This window comes from Mustela erminea, chromosome 14 (assembly GCF_009829155.1).
Source record: "Mustela erminea isolate mMusErm1 chromosome 14, mMusErm1.Pri, whole genome shotgun sequence".
NCBI classification, from domain to species: domain Eukaryota; kingdom Metazoa; phylum Chordata; class Mammalia; order Carnivora; family Mustelidae; genus Mustela; species Mustela erminea.
In genome coordinates, this window is record NC_045627.1 from 40138074 (window position 1) to 40158760 (window position 20687).

The following is a 20687-nucleotide window of genomic DNA, read 5'->3' on the forward strand; positions in this document are numbered from 1 at the left end:
TATAAGCAGAGGAAGAAACCTCTCATATTCCAGTAGGGCTCTTACTGCTTCTAGTTTCTATACCTTTGGAGAGCAGGACTTTGGTAGGGGTGCTTAAGAGACTGTGAAGAAGAAGAAAGAGATGTGGAGAATGTAGTTCAAAAGAAGACACAATCACTTCTGAAAAGAAAAGGCCCAGCACAGGTCAGAGCAGCATCAAGCAAGGCCCTCTTTCTTTTGCACCATCCCCAATCCATTCCAGTTAGATTTCTCTTTTTCGCACTGGAAGGCACTTGTCCAGTGTAGGTACTGGACCATGTCCTGGGCCTCAGAGCAAGGGATCTCAGTGTAGAAGAAGGAGAGACACATAATGAAAAAAAGATGACAAAGAATGAGAGAAGACAATGGCTTTGAATTGTGTTGGATTGGAATTGGAGATAGCAATATGAACCCATAAATTTGACTTCACAGATACAAACTTCATCTTCTTAGGAAGTTTTCATTGAGATATTGCAAATAATAAAAGCACATTATATATATAACCTGCTCCCAAATGATTTGTAAAGACTAAATATCTGTGTAACAACAGAGAAGAAGGGATAAATGTTCTGTTAAAAATTGGGGAATCTTGGTGAAAGGTATACAGGTGCTCTCTGTATTATACTGTAGTCTTTCCATAGTTTGAAATTATTTCAAATTATTTTGAAAGTTACTAAAACTCTGTGTCTTAGAAAATTGGGACGTTTGCATGAATCTTACTTGTCTCATAGGCTTGTTTTGAGTTTCAAGTGTGTTTCACATGTATTTCTTTGCGTCCATGTGTATATCTTTCTGTGGAGGTAGTAGGTAGATATGCACATATGTACATGCAGAGAAAGATAGTCTTTTGGAATTTCCTTGTTTGTTTCTCTAGATAATACAGTCTTTTCCCCCCTTTAATTGCCTATAGATATGCCATATCCAGAATGTCAAATAAATGGAATCATACTGTATGTAGCCCTTTTATGTCTGGCTTCTCTCACATTGCATAATACGTTGGAGATGTTTTTGCATGTTCTTGAATTTATGGTTTGTTTTTATTGCTTAACTTTGCATGGATGTAAAATAATTTGTTTATTCATTCACTACTTGATGAACATTTGGGTTGTTTCAAGTGTTTGGTGGTTATAAATAAGGCTGTTCTAAACAGTCATGTATCTTAGTTTTCTGGTAGTTGTAGGTTTAATTTTCTAAGAAATTGTTTTCTTAAAACAATTGTTTTCCAAAGAGGGTGTGTCATTTTTTATTCCCACCTGCAATTTATGGAAGTTTCAGTTTCTCCACATCCTCATCAGCACTTAATATTGCCAGTTTTTTTTTAAGCCATTCTAATAGATGTATTTCCTTATGGTTTTCAGTTGGATTTTCCCTGATGACTAATGATATTAAAATCTATGCTAAATTTGCCATCTGTATCTTTTCTTTGGAAATGTTTCTATTAATCTTTTGCCCAATTTTTACTGGATTTTTTTTTCTCACTGTTGAGTTTGGAGAGTTTCTTAAAATATTGATGAGATAGTATATCCTTCTCAATGTTAATACTTACAATAAATATTAAAAAGTCTATACAGGGGCGCCTGGGTGGCTCAGTGGCTTAAGCCTCTGCCTTCAGCTCAGGTCTTGGTCTCAGGGTGCTGGGATGGAGCCCTGCATCAGGCTCATTGCTCAGCGGGGAGCCTGCTTCTTCCTCCCACTCTGCCTGCCTCTGTCCCTACTTGTGATCTCTCTCTGTGTCAAATAAATAAATAAAATCTTAAAAAAAAAAAAAGAATCTATAACAATATTCTTGAAACATTAGGTCAATCATATTTAAGTCAAATTATGAACAGTGTTTTGGTACCCTTATTTGTTAGACTCACTATGACCTGTTTAGAGTAAATATAGGTTGTCAGACTTGTCAGGAATTAATGTTACGTAACATTAAAAAAAAAATACCAGAGCTTGATAATAAGTCACTGTTTCCAGGAATGTCAGAAAATAAAAAGGTTATATTTCTAAATTTCTTATTAAATTTCTAACATTTATTTGTTTGCCATTTGTCCTGCCAACTTACAGTATTGCCGGGGTAATTTATTTAGGCTTTAAAAAAGAGATTATTTGAAAGAAATTTCTTAACCTTTTAAGAACTGAATGAAGATAGATTTTGAAACTTGCATTGAAATTGAACTAGAGAATTTTGATGCTTAGATTGCAAGAGTAGGGCTTTACTTTTTCATTTAGATTTTTGTGTGTGGATCATGGTCATTGGAATTAAGTGTCCTGGGATTATTTTCCTGTAGTATAGTGAATATACATTGTTTCATTATGATCTTCTTTTTTTTTTTTTTTTTTTTTTCATTATGATCTTCTAACAAATGGTGTCATCCTTACTTTTCAGACTCCTGATTTTCTTTACTCTTGTGTACTGGGTATTCTTTATTCATGAGTGCTAGATATTCAAAGCAGAGTATGCTTATTTCAGTATATTAATTGTGTTAGACTTTGAGTGTGTTTATGCTGTTACTAATCTACCTCTTAAAATGCATTGAAACTTCAATTACATTTTGTTCCTCACTCTGTAAAGTGGAAACTGTTTGGAAGTCTTAGGAAACAGTCAGGGCACTTTAATGACAAGCAGTGAAGTCTAGCTGCTATCTTTTCAGTATAGCATCAATTAATTCTGTTCCATTAAAATTTTCAGTTACTGACCTTTCATAATTTTCTGCTCATGTTGTACTTAGTACAGCTACTGCTTTTGAAAATGTGAATCTTTTTTTTTTTAATTTCTATTTTTTATTAACATAAAATGTATTATTTGCCCCAGGGGTACAGTCATCAGTCTTACACATTTCACAAGTGCTCACCATAGCACATACTCCAATGTCCATAACTTAGCCAACCCTTAGCTAACCCTTCCTCCCCACCCAGGTGAATCTCTTTGTATTATACCTTCCTATATTTGTTTCTATTAATAGTTTTTCCTTGATTTTAATGCTTAAAGGGGCTTTTATTCTTTTTAAAAATTTTTATTTGTTAACATATAATGTATTATTTGTTTCAGGGGTACAGGTTTGTGATTCATCAGTCTTACACAATTCACAGCACTCACCATACCAAATGCACTCCCTAGTATACATCACCCAGCCACCCCATCCCTCCCACCCTTCTTCCCTCTAGCAACCCTCAATTTGTTTCCTGAGGTTGAGAGCTTCTTATGGTTTGTCTCCGTGTCTGGTCTCATCTTATTTCATTTTCCCCTCCTTTCGCAGATTCCTCATATCAGTGAGATCATAAGACAATTGTCTTTCTCTGATTGACTTATTTGTACCCTCTAGTTCCACCCACATCACTGCAAATGGCAAGATTTTGTGGGTTTTTTTGATGGCTTCATAATATTCCATTGGGTATATATAGACCACATCTTCTTTATCTCTTCATCTGTTGATGGACATCTAGGCTCTTCCCATAGTGTGGCTATTGTGGACATTGCTGCTATAAACGTTAGGGTGTACATGCAAGGGGCTTTCATTCTAATGGACAGATTATGTTACTTTGCTTGTGTTTAAGTTATCCATTTAGTTACTGCCCAACTTTCCACAACTGGAAGCTGTGTGCTGTGCTTGTAACATGCTTATGATCATCAATATTTATTTTATTTTTACCAGGAGCCAGTACTGCCTTTTAGTAGACTTTAAATTTCCATATTTGATCATTTCGTTTGATACCTTTTTCTTTTCTTTCTGTGGTGGTACTGTATCTCAAAGGATTTAATATTAATCTGAGCATCAGAAAACTGTGTTAGTCATAGCTTTGTCTACCTATCAAATATTAGTGTTTGAAAGCTTCTCTACTTCCTTATATTTTACTTTTTTCTCAAAGAACAGAACAGATACAAAGATAGCTATCTTATTAATTGTCAGGAATTATCAACTGTTTATAAAGTATTTAATAATATGTAATATGAGAGTGAAAGCATTACTTATAATTTAAATTCTCCTTTTCATTGTCAGAATAAGTATTCAAACTTCTTTAAGTGTATGTGGTATGTTGCTTTTTGCTTTTTCCATAAGGTTAGTCCAAAGGAAATTTCGAATTCATTCCAGTGACATTAATTTGTAATGTAAAGTTTTCTTTCGTAAAAATACTGTCATTATAAAATGAATATAAGCACATGATCGCATCGTAGGAAATAAAAAAAAGGAAAAGGCTTATATAAAAAATATCAGTGGCACTTGGGTGGTTCAGTTGGTTAAGAGTCTGCCTTTGTTCAGGTCATGATCCCAGGGTCCTGGAATTGAACCCTGCACTAGGCTCCTCACTCAATGGAAAGCCTGCTTCTCCCACTCCCTCTCCCTGTCCTCTTTGCTCAGGCTCTCTCTCTCTTTCTCAAATTAATAAAATTTTTTAAAAAATAAATTAAGAATGCCATTGGCATGTTAATGTATTTTCTTCTTGTCATTTTGTTAATTTCTAAAGAAAAATAATGGATGTGTTAAATGCATCTCTGATTGTTTTGAACATTTATCATTTCTCTTTTGTTTTTTGTTAATTTGTCCACTTGTCTGAGCCTAACATTTTAATTTCTCTTCTGTATGAGAATATTAAAATAACATTTAAAAATTGAACTAATTGGGACACCTGGGTGGCTCAGTGGGTTAAAGCCTCTGCCTTCGGCTCGGGTCATGATCCCAGGATCCTGGGATCGAGCCCCGCATCGGGCTTTCTGCTCAGGGGGAAGCCTGCTTCCTCCTCTCTCTCTCTCTGCCTGCCTCTCTGCCTACTTGTGATCTCCGTCTGTCAAATAAATAAATAAAATCTTTAAAAAAAAAATTGAACTAATTTATTAAATTAATACTAAAATACATAAAATAATATTTAAATTTTTTTGTTTTAAAAGTAATATGCATTTATTATAGGATGCAAACAAAAACATAAAGAACAAAATTTTATATTTCCTAAGGGTTAATTCCTATTAATCCTTGGGTGTAAATATTCCAGATATATATTGTAAAAGTTTTCCATACTAATTTTTTTACATCAAGTAATGGCCATGTAGTACTTGATCTCAGGAAACTACCAAATGTATTTATACAATCCCTTACTATTGTTTTTTAAATTATTATTACCTTCAGTTAGCCACTGTATGGTACATCATTAGTTTTTGATATAGTGTTCAATGATTCATTAGTTATGTGTAACACCCAGTGCATATCATAACATGTGCCCTCCTTAATACCCTTCACCCTGTTACTCCCTCCTCTCTGAAACCCTCAGTTTATTTTCCAGGGTCCATAGTCTTATGGTTTGTCTCCTTCTCTAATTTCTCCACCTTCAGATTTCCCTCCCTTTCCCTATGGTCCTCTGTGCTATTGTTTATGTTCCACATATGAGTTGAAACCATATGATAATTGTCTTTCTCTATTTGACTTACTTCACTTAACATAATCTCCAGTTCCATCCATGTCGATACAAATGGTGGGTATTCATCATTTCTGTTGGCTGAGTAATATTCCATTGGGTATATATTCTACATCTTCTTTATCCATTGATCTTTTAAAAGGCATCTTGGCTCCTTCCACATTTTGGCTGTTGTAGACTTTGGTGCTATGAACATTGGGGTACATGTGCCTCTTCTTTTCACTACATCTGTATTTTGGGGTAAATATCTAGTAGTGCAATTGGTGGGTCGTAGGGTAGCTCTATTTTTAACATCTTGAGGAATCCATAATTTTTCCAGAGTGGCTGCACAAGCTTGCATTCCCACCAACAATGTAGGAGGGTTCCCCTTTCTCCACACCCTTGCCAACATTTGTTGTTTTCTGTTTTGTTGATTTTTCCCATTCTGATTGGTTTAAGGTAGTATCTTATTGTGGTTTTGATTTGTATTTCTCTGATGGCTAATGGTGTTGAGCGATGTTGAACATTTTTCATGTTTCTATTAGCCATTTGTATGTCTTCTTTGGAGAAGTGTCTGTTCATGTCTTCTGCCCAATTTTTTGACTGGGTTATTTGTTTTTTTGAGTGTTGAGTTTGAGAAGTTCTTTATAGATCTTGGATATCAGCCTTTTATCTGTAATGTCATTTGCAAATATCTCCCCCCATTTTGTGGGTTGCTTCTTAGTTTTGTTGACTATTTCCTTTGCTGTGCAGAAGGCTTTTATCTTGATGAAGTCCCAGAAGTTCATTTTTGCTTTTGCTTCCCTTGCCTTTGGAGACAGGTCTTGAAAGAAGTTACTGTGGCCGATGTTGAAGAGGTTACTGCCTGTGTTCTCCTTTAGGATTTTGATGGGATTCCTGTCTTACATTGAGGTTTTTCATCCATTTTAAGTTTATCTTTGTGTATGATGTAAGGGAATAGTCCAGTTTCATTATTCTATATGTAACTAATTTCCCAGCACTACTTATTGAAGAGACTGTGTTTTTTCCATTGAATATTTTTTCCTGATTTGTCAAGCATTAGTTGACCATAGAGTTGAGGGTCCATTTCTGAAGTCTCTGTTCTGTTCCATTGGTCTATGTGCCTGTTTTTATGCCAATACCATGCTGTCTTGGGGATCACAGCTTTGTAATGTAACTTGAAGTTAGGTAACATGATACCCACAGCTTTGTTTTTCTTTTTCATCATTCTTTTGGTGATTTGGGGTTTTTTTTCTGGTTCCATACAAATTTTAGGATTGTTTGTTCCAACTCTGAAAAATGCCAGTAACATTTTAATAGGGATGGCATTGAAAGTGTAAATTGCTTGGGGCAAGGTAGACATTTTAACAATGTTTATTTTTCCAGTCCATGAGCATGGAATGTTTTTCCATCTTTTAGTGTCTTTCTCAATTTCTTTCATAAGTGTTCTGTAGTTTCTAGAGTATAGATCCTTTACCTCTTTGGTTAGTTTTATTCCTAGGTGTCTTACAGTTTTTGTTGCTATTGTGAATGGAATTGATTCCTTAATTTCTCTTTCTACAGTTACATTGTTAGTATATAGAAAAGCAACTGATTTCTATGCATTGATTTTGTATCCGGCCTCATTGCTGAATTGTTGTATGAGTTCTAGTAATTTGTGGGTGGAGTCTTTCAGGTTTTCCACATAACTTTCATGTCATCTGCGAAGAATGAGAGGCTGACTTCTTCTTTGCCAGTTTGAATGCCTTTTATTTCTTTTGTTGTCTGATTGCAACATTTAAAAATTGAACTAATTGAACATTTAAAAATTGAACTAATAAATTAAAACTAAAATATGTAAAATATATTTAAAATGTTTTTAAAAAATATATAAGTAAATATAACCCTTTTCCATATCGCTAAACATCCTTATATTTAAAATTTTTTATTTGTTCAGTTTTGCTTTCATATAGAAAATATATCAAGTTTAAATATTTTTATATTATCAAGTTTGTTTTTATTCTTTTTTTCTTTCCATTATCTGGAATCTGTCATCTAGAAGTTTGATAAGTACTGAATACAGTTTTTCCTCTAGGAAGTTTTTAAACATTATGAAAGCTGTTTGTTTTTATTAATTTGGGTTCCACAAATAGAGTGCTAGTAGGAAAATGGATCAGCTACTGTTCTTTCACTCTTGTCAGTCATTTGATTGAAGTGTTTGATATGCCCATTCCATTCAGACAAAGAAATGTAACCAAAAGGAGAAAGTAAGAATGAATTTATCAGGTACTAAAATTGCCACACTTTATCCCCTGCAGGAAAGAAATTACATAATGGAGGGGCACCTGGGTGGCCCAGTCAGTTAAGACAGACTCTTAAATCTGACTCTTAGAGCGCCTGGGTGGCTCAGTGGGTTAAGCGTCTGCCTCCCTCTCCCTCTCTTTTAAAAAAATACAGACACACACACACACACACACACACACACACATACACACACCGCATAATGGAAATATGTTGAAGTTTCCGTAACATGTAAAGCTATTAAACAATTTCATCCCTAAACAACTTTTAAGATTTTTACACAGTTGATTAGATTATTTACCTATCAAGTTATACTCTGAGTTTTGAGGCTCATTAGTGTTTCAGCCTGAATTTTTTATTTTATTCATTAAAGATACCCAGTCCTTCATCTTTCCCCAGCATTTTCCATTGGCCGCCTTGACAATTTTGACCAGATAAGGTAGACCATTCACAGACAAACAGAAAATTTTGTTTCGGCTAGAAAAGTTTATGGAGAAAACCAAGATGTAACTTACGTATCCTTTCCCTGCAAGAGATAAAAGGCAACAAATCTTGCCTCATTGGAATCATTTCCCTAAATAGAAATGTTTCCTGGTTTATCACTATGTAGGAATTCTCTTTGCTCAGTACAATTTTCTTCTCTCTTGTGTTTCCTTTCTCAACATCATCCACCTGGTCATCCAATCTAGAAATCTCAGAACTGCCATCCCTCTACCACATCTTCCACTTCCAACTATTTATCACATGCTATGTCTTCAACCTCAGAAATGCTTTGTCAGTTTAATTTCTCTCTAGTGCTTTTAGCTCAATAGCTCATCTTTGGTATGAACTATTTGAAAGGTGACAGTCTGCCTCTCTTATTCTACATTGTCCTCCAAATAGTGCTGTCACCATTTTTAAAAACAAGTCTGCCTTTCACACTATTAGCAGTCAGATTTTAGTAATTTGTGCTTGCCTAGTGAATAATGCTAAATTTATTAGCCTGGCAGAGACAGTTGCATTTTCATTGCCAGTTTTTACTACTTTGATTTTGGCCTATGTTTTATTCTGTGTTTAAATTGTTCCTCAGCATATGTCATGTTTTTGTTTTACCCTCAGTTCTGAATATTTTTTCTCCCTTATCTGTCAAATTCAGTTCAAATGTTAAATTTTCCCTGCTTCTTTCATTCAGAATCACTCACTTCTCTGCTGTATATTTTTTATTCAGCTTTGTTCTATACGTAGTTCTTTTTAGATAATTGTATGGAAAATTGTTATGTTCTTCCATTATAAAATGAAGTAGATTAAAAAAAATATTATTGTTGCAAAGCAGTTTATATGCTTATTACACACTCAAAATAAATGTCTACAATATCCATACTGGTTCCTACTTTGGAGCTAACCACTGTTAACACCTTGGTTGTATTTTTCCAGATTAGTGTGTGTGTATGGGGGGATTTTGTTTGTAATATACACAGGTATATTTTCATCATTGGATTATATTGTGTGTTTTGATAACTTAATATTTCCAAATTGAAATATATGGAAATATCAGTAGATATAGGTCTAACATTTTTAAAAAATTAACTCTTTACTAGAAGCAGTTCATACATACAGTAAAAATAAAGTGAAAAATTAAACACTTTTCTCTAAGACTTATAGCTTTGGGAAATGGATTTACCCTACCTTTCATCGGGATTCATTAGAATTTATTAGGTCAAAATTTAGAATAAGACTAAGTTTGCCCCCTTATAACTATTACTACCCACTATTATTTCTGTGTGTTATGCTGGAGGTCCTGAATCTGAACTAAGGCAAGAAAAAGAGAGGGGGAGGGAAGAAAGGAGAGAAAAAAAATTGTTATTGTTCACAAATTATTATGTATATATGGCAAAAACATTAATTATTGGAATTAAATAGAGATATTAGCCACTGGATAGATAAAAATTATTATATAAAGAATTATATTTCTGGGGCTGCTGGTTGGTATAGTTCGTTAAGTGTCCGACTCTTGGTTTTGGCACATGTCTGATCTCAGGGTCATGAGATCAAGCCCCACGTCAGGCTCCATGCTCAGTGCGGAGTCTGTTTGGGTTTCTCTTCCCCTCTGCCCCCCTCCCCCACTCTTGCTCTCTTTCTTTAAAATAAATAAGTCTTTAGAAGAAAAGAATTCTATTTCTAAATACCATCAACAAATAAAAATTAAGTTTAAACAGATATCACAGTAGTACTAAAACAAAGGAAGTATGAAATAATGACTCTAATAAAAGATATGCAAGATTTTTGGCAAAAATTATGAAACTAATTGAGAAATATAAAAGACCTAGATAAATGTATTGTGATGTACAGTGTGATCAAGGATTAGACAGTTTAATATTGGAAAGGTTATCACTTTGCCATATCTATCTATCTATTTTTAATGCACTCCTAGTCAAAATCTCTGCAAACTGTTTTTTGGAAATTGACATATTTATATGAAGGTACAAAAGACCAAGAATAATCAGGGGCACCTGGGTAGTTCAGTGGGTTAAAGCCTCTGCCTTCGGCTCAGGTCATGATCCCAGGATCCTCGGATGGAGCCCTGCATTGGGCTTCCTGCTCAGTGGGGAGCCTACTTCCTCCTCCTTTCTCTCTATCTTTCTGCCTGCCTCTCTGCCTACTTGTGATCTCTGTTAAATAAATAAATAAAATCTTTTTTTTTCTTTAAAGAATTTTCAAAGCACTCATGAAGAAGAACAAAGTGAAGGTATTTGTTTTTCATTAAGACTTACAAGACAATAGTAATTAAGACAAAATGCAGTTTGTGCAGGGTAGACATACATATCAACGAATCAGAATTAAGAGCCCAGAGATGGTCAAGCATACATATATCATTATCTGTTTGTCTATGTATGTATGTATGTATGAATAGTGATAATGGTTCCGGAGGTTACACAGTTGTTCACTTTATAACTTTTTAAAATTACATATTTATTTTAGATAGCCTTAAGAAATTTATAAAAAACAAAACTAAAGAAAGTCAACAATGTAACTTCCCTCCTTCTGCATTCCATGGAGCTACAAATATTAACAGTTAATGTTTTTAGTTTAACATTATAAATTTACTTAATGTGGTTATGTCCCATTCTTTAACAAATTTACGTCTGTTGATTCTCTTCTGGAAGATGCCCTCCCATCATTCTTCTTAAATGGACCTTGGGCCACCTGATCCGTTCTCTGTGCCTCTTAATTTTTCTTTCATACTTTTCATCTCTTATATTTCCTGCGGATTTGGGGTTTTTTTTCCTGGGTGTTTTCAGCTCTTTTACTTTCATCTTGTTTTTAATCCACATCCATTTTTATTATTCAGGTCATCCTTTCAACTATTGATATTTGTAAAAATTTCATCAGTAGTTAAGCTAATTTATAGAAACTTATTTTCTGGTAACTTCTTTTTCATATAGTTGGGAGACAGGTTTTCTATATTGTCTCTGAGAAAAAATTAGGCAGGTTGTGGACTATAGTGCAGCAGTTCTTCAGAAAGTTAAACAGTTAGAGTTAACAGTTTAAAGTTAAACCGACCCAACAATTCCACTCCTAGGTAGATGCTCAAGAGAAATGAAAATAGTATGTCCACACAAAACACTGTGAGTGTTCCTCACAGTATTATTCATAATAGCCAAAAGATGAAAACAACCTATGTGTCCAGAGATGGGTGAATGTAAAAAATGTGCTATATCCATATAACACAGTGTTATTCAGCCATAAAAAGGAATAAAGTGCTGATAGATGCTCTAGCATGAATGAACACAGATGACGTTATTCTAAGTGAAAGAATCTGGTTAACAAAATCATACTCATATTTTTGATTCAGTTTATATGAAATGTCCAGAATACACAAAAACACAGAGATAGTAAGTTGCTTAAGGATGGAGATATTTGGTTTTGATAACTAAAAGTATGGGGGTTTCTTTATAAGTTAATGAATATATTCTAAGATTGATAGTGGTGATGGTTGCACAATTATGAATATATTTAAAATGATTGGATTGTAGACTTTAAATGAGTGAATTGTATGGTATGTGAATTGTATCTCAATAAAGCTGTTATAAAAAAATTTTAAAGAAAAAAAATTGTCATGTAGGCTAAAAAGTTACATAATTATCAGGATATGAAAGACTTTACAACAACATATTGGAACATATAAAAACATTTTATTCTTGTGGATAAGGTAGAAGTGGTTGGACCATATTCCAAGTAGTATTTAAAGGAATTACTCTCATTTTTATGTCTCCTATCACTGCTTTGTCAATGCTATTATATTTTCTTTCTGTAAGCTAGATATTTCTCAAATTTATGGTCTGTGTGTGGCCTCCACTTGCTTAATGGTGCTGTTATATATTTGTTCGTATATATGTATATGTATAAATATATATATAAAACATGGTTTTTGACATCCAGTAAGACTTGGAAGAGGAAGCAAACATATGCTTCATCAACCATCTTGACATGTGAGGTCCTGATATTTTTGTACCTCTTGAACTGATCCCAAAAGTAATGTTAACAAACACAAATTTGGTTTCTACAAAAAACTCTCTTCATTGGCTGGAATGAGGAGAATTATACACTGATTTTTGTGTGTTTGTAATTAACAAGTAATTTTGATACTAGGGTTCTGCTTTTTTTTTTTTAAAGATTTTATTTATTTATTTGACAGAGAGAGAGATCTCAAGTAAGCAGAGAGTCAGACAGAGAGAGAGAGAGAGAAGCAGGCTCCCTGCTGAGCAAAGAGCCCGATGCGGGGCTCGATCCCAGGACACTGAGATCATGACCTGAGCCTAAGGCAGCGGCTTAATCCACTGAGCCACCCAGGCGCCCCTAGGGTTCTGCTTTTGATTCACTATTGTGCCATATGTGACCTCTGTTTGGCAATCCACTCAAACTTTATACCTAACTTTTCCCATTTCTGTTTTCCTTTTTTTTTTTTTTTTTTTGAGTAATCTCTATACCTAACGTGGGACTTGAATCCATGACCCTGAGATTAAGAGTCACAAGCTCAACTGACTGAGCCAGCCAGGAGCCCCCAACTTTTCCCACTTCTTAAAGGAAGACATTCTTTTAGGTCCATTTCATCTCTAAAATTGATCACATTTACTCTTTTGTTTATTTTTAGTAAAAACTTTTATTCTGTTTTACTTGATTGTTATTGAACACTCCCTGCCCATCCAATAGTACTTTTGTGTAAGAGTGGGATTTTCTTTATTTGCATATCTGGTATGATAACCACTATTTACAAATGGCTGTTGAGCACTTGAAACGTGGCTGGTGTGACCGATGAACTGAATTTTAAGTTTTATTATATTTTATTAGCTTTCATTTGACAGTCTATAGCTAGAGGAGGCCAGTAGCTACTTTATTAAACCAATATGGTTCTAGATTATTCTGGTTTAAAAAACATTAATTCTGTTAGATGATCTGGAGAAAAAGGATTACATGGCCAAATAAGCTTAGGAAGTATGTGTACTATATCCATCTTGAATGTTAATGTGCGTATCAGGATATTAAACGCCTTGATATATTCAAAGGAAAGACTATTTAACTATCGCTCAGTTTTCCTAAAACTTATGGTTACTCAGAACCCTTTGAGGTTTTAGGGTTAGGTTCCAGAGCTAACATTTATAGAATACATATTGCATGCCTAAAGTTATTGTTTTAAACATTTTATTCAAATCATAATTTTTTTAATGCTTACCACAAGTTTATGAGGTGGGTACTATTTAGCTCCTGTTTACTTTGCTCTTTGGAAGGTGAAACACAGAGGATTCATAGATGTGGCCAAGAACACACAGGAAGTAGTACAACCTGCATTCTGATGTGTAGTCAGACTGCTGTTGAGCAGTATGTTGTATGCCTTACAAGACAGACATTTCATTTTATATATTCCATTAAACTTTCCTAAGTTCTTAGTAATATACTATAGTTGGTTTATTATGATCGTAGTAACTATAACAAATTTAGGCCCATCTCATTTCCCCCCAAATATTATAGCTATTTCATTAGTAGTTGTTTGAAGGGAGAAATTGATGATGGATTAAAGAAGGCTATAACTTAAGGAAAGAGATTCTTGAGAAAGTGAGAAAGGATGGTATTGCTGTAACTTGCATAAACTAGGGAGCTTATAACAAAATCCATTCTCTCACAGTTCTGGAGGGTAGGCATCTGAATTAAGGGGGTTGGCATGGCTGTGTTCCTTCTGAAGAGTCTAGGGGAGAATCCTTCTTGCCTCTTCTAGGTTTTGGCATTCCTTGGCTTTTGGCTTACGGCTTATCACGCACTCTTTGACTCCATCTTCACATGATCTTCTCCTATGTGTCTATTCTTCTATTATAAGAAGACGTGTTACTGGATTTAGAGCCTGCCTGGGTAATCAGGAGACATGCTCTTATCAAGAACCTTATCTTATATCTGCAAAGACTCTTTTTTTCCAAATAAGGTTACATTCACTTGTTCTGGGGGAGATGTCTTTTTGGACATCACCCATTTGTAATTCAACTCATTACAAATATGATTCAAAACCTTTGGAGGAATTGATTTTTGAAAGTGGAGGGATAGCGATTGATCACTGTATGATTACTTTATCCAGTCACTCTCCCTTTCTCCTCTAATCTCTAGTATCTCTCTTTAAGTGATACCTAGTTCAGACAAAGGAGAAGAGAACTTCCCTTAACCTACTGCAACTACCCACCTCTGCATATGTGCCTATATACTTTGCCTTCTCTACTGTTATTATTACATTAGTATTATTAGTGGTATACAAATCCTGCTGTCAGAGTTCTGGGCAGGTTTGCTAATTGTGTTTATGGGCATCTCAGGGTTTTATAGATAGAATTCCAAGGCAGTTGGAGGTATGGAGTGGGTATAACTCCATTTTTCTTATTCCTAATATAGCTATCTCTATATTTGTCTTTTTTTATTTTGAGATTCTGCAAAATGTTTCATTTCAGTGAAAGGATCTACTTCTATATTTAAAGTTTTTAAAGGTTTAAAAATACTTTTCAAGACTAAAACTTTCCTTGAATATTCTACTCATATCCTAATCTCTCTTTTTCAACAACCTCCTGTAGCACTTGCTACCTACATTGCATATATTCTGTTATTCAATAATTTAATGTTTTCTAATTTTCTCATATGTATTCATCTTTTTGTCTCTCCAAAAGCTTGTTAGTCTTTTGAAATTAAATTACATATTTATGCTCCTTGGATTTCTTCCACAGACTCTAACATGTTAGATACATGTAGGGAGTATTGATTTGAGATCCAGATTAATAAGCACCCTCTAATTAGAGATTTATTCAGATCATTGTCCATAGTCCTTTGGCTGGAAATGTGTAGTAGGAGGGATGTACATGGATCATGTTAAATTGAAAGCTTGATGTGTAGTGAACGTACATATTATTCTGGAAAGAAGTTCTATAGCTTTTGTCAGATGCCAAAATAATGAAGTATCAAAGCTTTAAAACTATTTTTTTTTAAGATTTTTATTTATTTATTTATTTGACAGAGAGAGATCACAAGTAGGCAGAGAGGCAAGCAGAGAGAGAGAGGAGGAAGCAGGCTCCCTGCTGAGCAGAGAGCCCGATGTGGGACTCGATCCCAGGACCCTGAGATCATGACCTGAGCCGAAGGCAGCGGCTTAACCCACTGAGCCACCCAGGCGCCCAGTATCAAAGCTTTAAATCATTTCTCTCCATGCTTTTGTTTGGCAGATACCGAAATCACGTCACCAAGCAACTTGCTTAGAATCATACAACCCAATGTAGTTTCCCAGTTCTTTAAATTATAAGCTGATTGTCTTTATGATATCTAGAACTTTAAAGTTATTACAATATATATCTGTAAGGAATTTAGAGAACACTTAACATGGGAAAATATGCATTAGTTGTAATTGTGAATTTTTATTTTTACCTTTTTTAGTTTAATGGTTATTTATGGACAGCTTATATATTTTAAATTTTTATAATTATAGATTTGTGCAAGAAATTTCATAAGTATTGAAATTCAGCAAAGTTTTTCACCCATATTTCAATTCTTACAACATAATTATGTAATTCAAAGTATTTTAGTAATTGTGATTTAATGTACTTCTAATCAGAAAAGTTCATTGTGACAACTGACAGATGCTAACTTTTTTCTACTGTGATTTCTTTGTAGGTTTGATGAACTTGTAAAAAAATTCAAGGTCGAATATCATGCTGGTGGCTCTACCCAGAATTCAATGAAAGTGGCACAGGTTGGTTAATATTTTAAAAGTTATAAAGAAATGGATTCAAAGTGACTCTAGACTGTATTTTATTGCTATAGAATTGTTTTGTCGGTTTTTAATTGGGTTTTTAGCAATCACTGCCCATCTAATTATCAAAAATTACAAGCCAGGAGGAAAGTCATCTCCAGGAACCAAATTGACTGTACCGGGATCTTGGATTTCCAAGCCTTCAAAACAGTGAGAAATAGATTTCTATTGTTTATGCCATCCAGTCTGTGGTATCTCATTATGGCAGCCTGAGCAGACTAAGATAGATTACATACCCAGAAGAATTGGAAGAAGGGTCTTGAAGAGATATTTGTATACCCGTCTTCATAGGAGCATTATTCACAATAGCTAAAAAGAAAACACAGAGCTATAAAAGGAAGGAAATTGTGACACATAGTACAACATAGATGAATCTTGAGGGCATTATGCTTAGTGAAATAACCTAGTCACAAAAGGCTGAGTACTGATGATTCTCCTTATATAAGATACCTCAGGTTTTCAGATTCATAGAGATGGAAAGTGGAATGGTGATTGCCAAGGGTTAGCAAGAAGGGAGAGTTACTGCTTAATGATTATAGAGTTTCAGTTTTATAAGATGAAAAGCTGTTCTAGAATGGATAGTGGTGATCATTTCTCAACAATGTGAATGTACTTAATGCCACTGCACTATACACTTAAAACTGATTAAAAAGGTAAATTTTATGTATGTCTGTTTTTCCACAATTAAAAAATAAATTTAAAAATAGATCCTAGAGGGCGCCTGGGTGGCTCAATGGGTTAAGCCACTGCGTTCGGCTCGGGTCATGATCTCAGGGTCCTGGGATCGAGTCCCACATCGGACTCTCTGCCGAGCAGAGCTCTCTGCCGAGCTTCCTCCTCTCTCTCTCTGCCTGCCTCTCTGCCTACTTGTGATCTTTCTCTGTCAAATAAATAAATTCTTTAAAAAAAAAAATAGATCCTAGAAATTCTTCGGTAGGCAATGATACCAGCATGATTCAAGTTAAAGATTTCATTGGCTTATTCAGCAATCAATGAGGCAACAGAACAGCTTCATAGCATGGGCTTATTTTTGGGACCGTGCGAGTGCGTTAGAACTGGGTTTGTGTTTAAGCTTTGTCACTTTACTGCCCTTGAAGCTATGAACAATCTACTCAGCTTTCCTTGGCCTTTCATCTGTAAATGTGGTAGTTAAAGCTTATCTTGGAAGTTGTAAGGATTAATGTGATAATGTTTATAAAAATTATACTATTTTTAAAAAGAAAGCTTAGAAACCACTAGGGTTGAAGGCTTTTTAAATTTTTTTTTTTTGCCATTTTTCTGAATGTTTTTCATCTTAACACAACTTAAATTTACCCATTTATGGACTGGACAACCAGAATTGTGGCTCTCATCCACTTAAAAATAGTAATTCCAATCTAGCTCTCAATTGAACATCTTGTTTTGCTTTCCATTTTCCCTAATATTTTGAGACTGCGTTTCCTTTCCATCTGACTGATGATCCAACTACATAATTGCCAAATTATAATTTATGTCTAGGATAGCCACACAGTTTTCAAAAATAGTACATTAGAAGTACTTTCCTTTAAAAAGATGATTTTTCAGATTTTCCTTGGCAGACAATAATAGGAAAAATGATTCATTTGTAGATTAAAAGGCATACTTATTGAGTGTCTGCTATGTGCTTGTCATTGTGATAGGTAGTAACTGGTAACTTAAGCTCTCCAGTCTAAATTTTGAGAAAAATCTGAAAAAATAGAGCCTTAGAGTGAACGACAGTGATAGAGTCTTAGTTGTATCTAATTCTGATGTAGTCTTGTTCAATGAGGACATCGAGTTTGAGCTTAGAGCGATCTAAAAAGTGTAGGCAAATACAGCAGAAAGGAGTTGACAGGGATATAGCCTACCAGGGAAAGTACTGGGTTTTGTTTTGTGTTAGCGTTTGGTTGGTTTGGGACTTTCTTAGCCATTTGAGTTCTTCACTCCAGCAAACCACTGGATTATAGGTTTCCATTGTTTCAATCACTCTACATTATTAAAGAAGCAAGTATTAGGTAGCAGCTAACAACTCAGTAGAGCTACACTAACTTAATGTCTGCCAAATGCTGTGAACTGTAGCTCTGAAATAGGATAATATCTATTCAAAGGGTAAAAATTCAGTGATCATCTAAGTTTTCATAGATCACGTTATAATTCTCCATAGTTCTTAATCATATATACCATGTGAAATATGTATTTTCTGTATCTATGTGTGTTTTATGTAATAAATATTTTTAAAATATTCAGTCTTCTATAAAGACAAGAAAAAAAAACAGGTGGATGGAATTCATATATTGTGAACTGATAGGTTATAAGATTGAGCCAAAGTCATAGGACTTGTTTTAAAGTATAGACAATAAATAATCAAGTATCTTGGGAAATAGGCAAATCTGATGTGCTGTATATAAATAGAAAGTAAGTTTGTAACCTGCAAGACTGCTAAGGTTAGACTAAAGAAAACTGGAATTGTAACAGATCAGAATATCACTTATAGAAAGGGTTGGAAAACTGTATCAAGAGCATGTACCACTGGGCTAATAGTTACATCACCCCAAATAGACCCCTTGTTAGTGACACTTAGTATGTTCTCATTCTGGCCTCATACACACTACCCAGGAAAGGCAAATAAAACCTTGACTGTTGAGCAGACCAATTATCAATCTTCAGCCTCTTTGCTCTTGAGTTTCTCTCAGAAAACAAGTAAAGTGTGTATGTGCAATCCTAAGCACTACTGTTTGTGGTACCTTGCTTAAACTGTGATTGTGTACGCCATCATCATCAGAGGAGCCTGATGAGGTGAGTAGACAGGGCTTTGAACATTCAGCTAGTGAAATCCCTATAACTTGATTGCCTCCTGACAATCATTACACTATGATTCTTAGCTTTTCCCCTTGCTTCTTGCTATTTTTTGTTTGTTTGTTTGTTTGTTTGTTTGTTTTTTAATGGATAAATGTGTAGTATCAACCTCTGCATTTGGTTGGTAGGCCCTTTTTGTTCTTTTCCTTTTGGAATGGCTGGCATGTTTACATATTTGGAGGCTACTACTGTTTCAAGGTAATTTTCCCACACAATACTAGGTTTAAGTGGATTTCTCCCTGTTCCATGGTTTAATAATACCTTACATGGTAGCCATGGAAAAATGTGCAGAAACATTGAAAGGGAGCATTATTTGCAAAGATCAACACTTCTATGAAAGACAAACTAAAAGTCGTACAGAGGGTCAACATTAACACTTTACAGTCAGTGTAGAGACATTCTGTCAGATCTGACCAACAACCATACTTTCATATGTCAATTGATATTGCAAATTATGTCAACAAGAAAATGTTCTCATTAGTTCTTTGATACTTTGATTTGTTAAATTCTTGGAGATTTTAATGCACCCACAGGCAATATAAAACAATATTGTTGAGATGTCCAAATACAATTCTAGACTTTCCTCACCTGCATGTTTGACAGTGTAAATTTAAATTTTGTAAAATTTCATTCATTGTAAGCTTCTCTTTAATGAAAATGTAAAAGTCTTATCTGAAAAGTATTCTGCACCCCTTTTATATACCGCTGTCAGAAAGTGGTATGATTTGCTTACCTGTGATATTGATGCTTTCATAGTGAAGGTTTTGGGACACTTCAGTTTTCTCAATATGTACAGGTGCACTTAATGGGATTTTTGAACTTAAAGCAATGGAAGGAGGTAGCCGCCTTGGACATGTGCCTTAAAAACGGCTATAATTGTTGTTGGACTTAGAAAAGATATCCTGCAGTAAAATATTTTTGAAGTGTGAGACAAGAAGAATGTCCTTGTCTAATTTGGCAATACACTGAGGATGAGAATGGAGAAAAAGATTTTACTGAAACAGAAATTTATATGCCATTTCTCCAAAAGTGTTTGACGGTATTTGAAGAAGCCATACGGAGACTAGAAAAAACTTGCACAACAAACAAATGTCTCATTTTTGTGTGATTTGACTGCTTCATAACTCAAGGTGGGGGAAAAAAAAGTCACCATGAAAGGGCAGCCAAATTAAATAAGACCTTCTCAGTTTCTTTACTAAAACTGTAACTCATTTGGATTGCAACTTTGACAGTATAAATTGAAATTACCAGTGTGCTTCTGAAATGATGTTCATTTTACACATGGAAAGCATATATAATTTAATCCATCAATCCAAAGGACATGATTGATAAACAGTTGGAATACCCAAACAAGCATTTAGATTCAAAGTAGGTGGATATTTTGTAGAGTTTGAAACTAATTTTAACATATCTAACTACCTGCCATTGCTAGTAAGTACAATCCTAGGTATTCCATGCTCAAATGCTTTTATTGAGAGATATTTAGCTTGATATCATCACAGGACGGACACCAAGAATATGGCCTTGATATAGGCAGAGCAGTCAAAATGAAGTTTATATTGAACTATATTCAATTTCACCACAGTAAAAAGAAGGCTGTCCTAATGGTTCTATTTAGTTCAGAGAAGTGTTATTGGAAAGGAGACACAAACATAAAACTATTAATCCAACTGTTTTTAATCTTCTTTTAAAAAAATCTTTCATTTATATACATTAAGAATATACAATATGGCCTATAAAATTTAAATTCCAATAAAGAATTTAAAATGTTTAAGTTGTCATATTTTAACAAATGAAAATAATGATTATTATATTTTCTTATACATATTATTTAATTAGCCCTACTTTTAAA

At 34.4% G+C, this 20687-nt stretch overlaps 1 protein-coding gene across 2 annotated transcripts in view; it reads left to right on the forward strand.

Annotated features, from left to right (window-relative positions):
• ADK (adenosine kinase) overlaps window positions 1-20687 on the forward strand; it is a 538857-nt gene that overhangs the window by 164826 nt on the left and 353344 nt on the right. For both annotated transcript variants that reach the window (XM_032311698.1, XM_032311700.1), the window contains exon 4: window positions 15844-15922. In XM_032311698.1, coding sequence (XP_032167589.1) covers window positions 15844-15922 — 79 coding nt within the window. The remainder of the gene's footprint in view (window positions 1-15843; window positions 15923-20687) is intronic.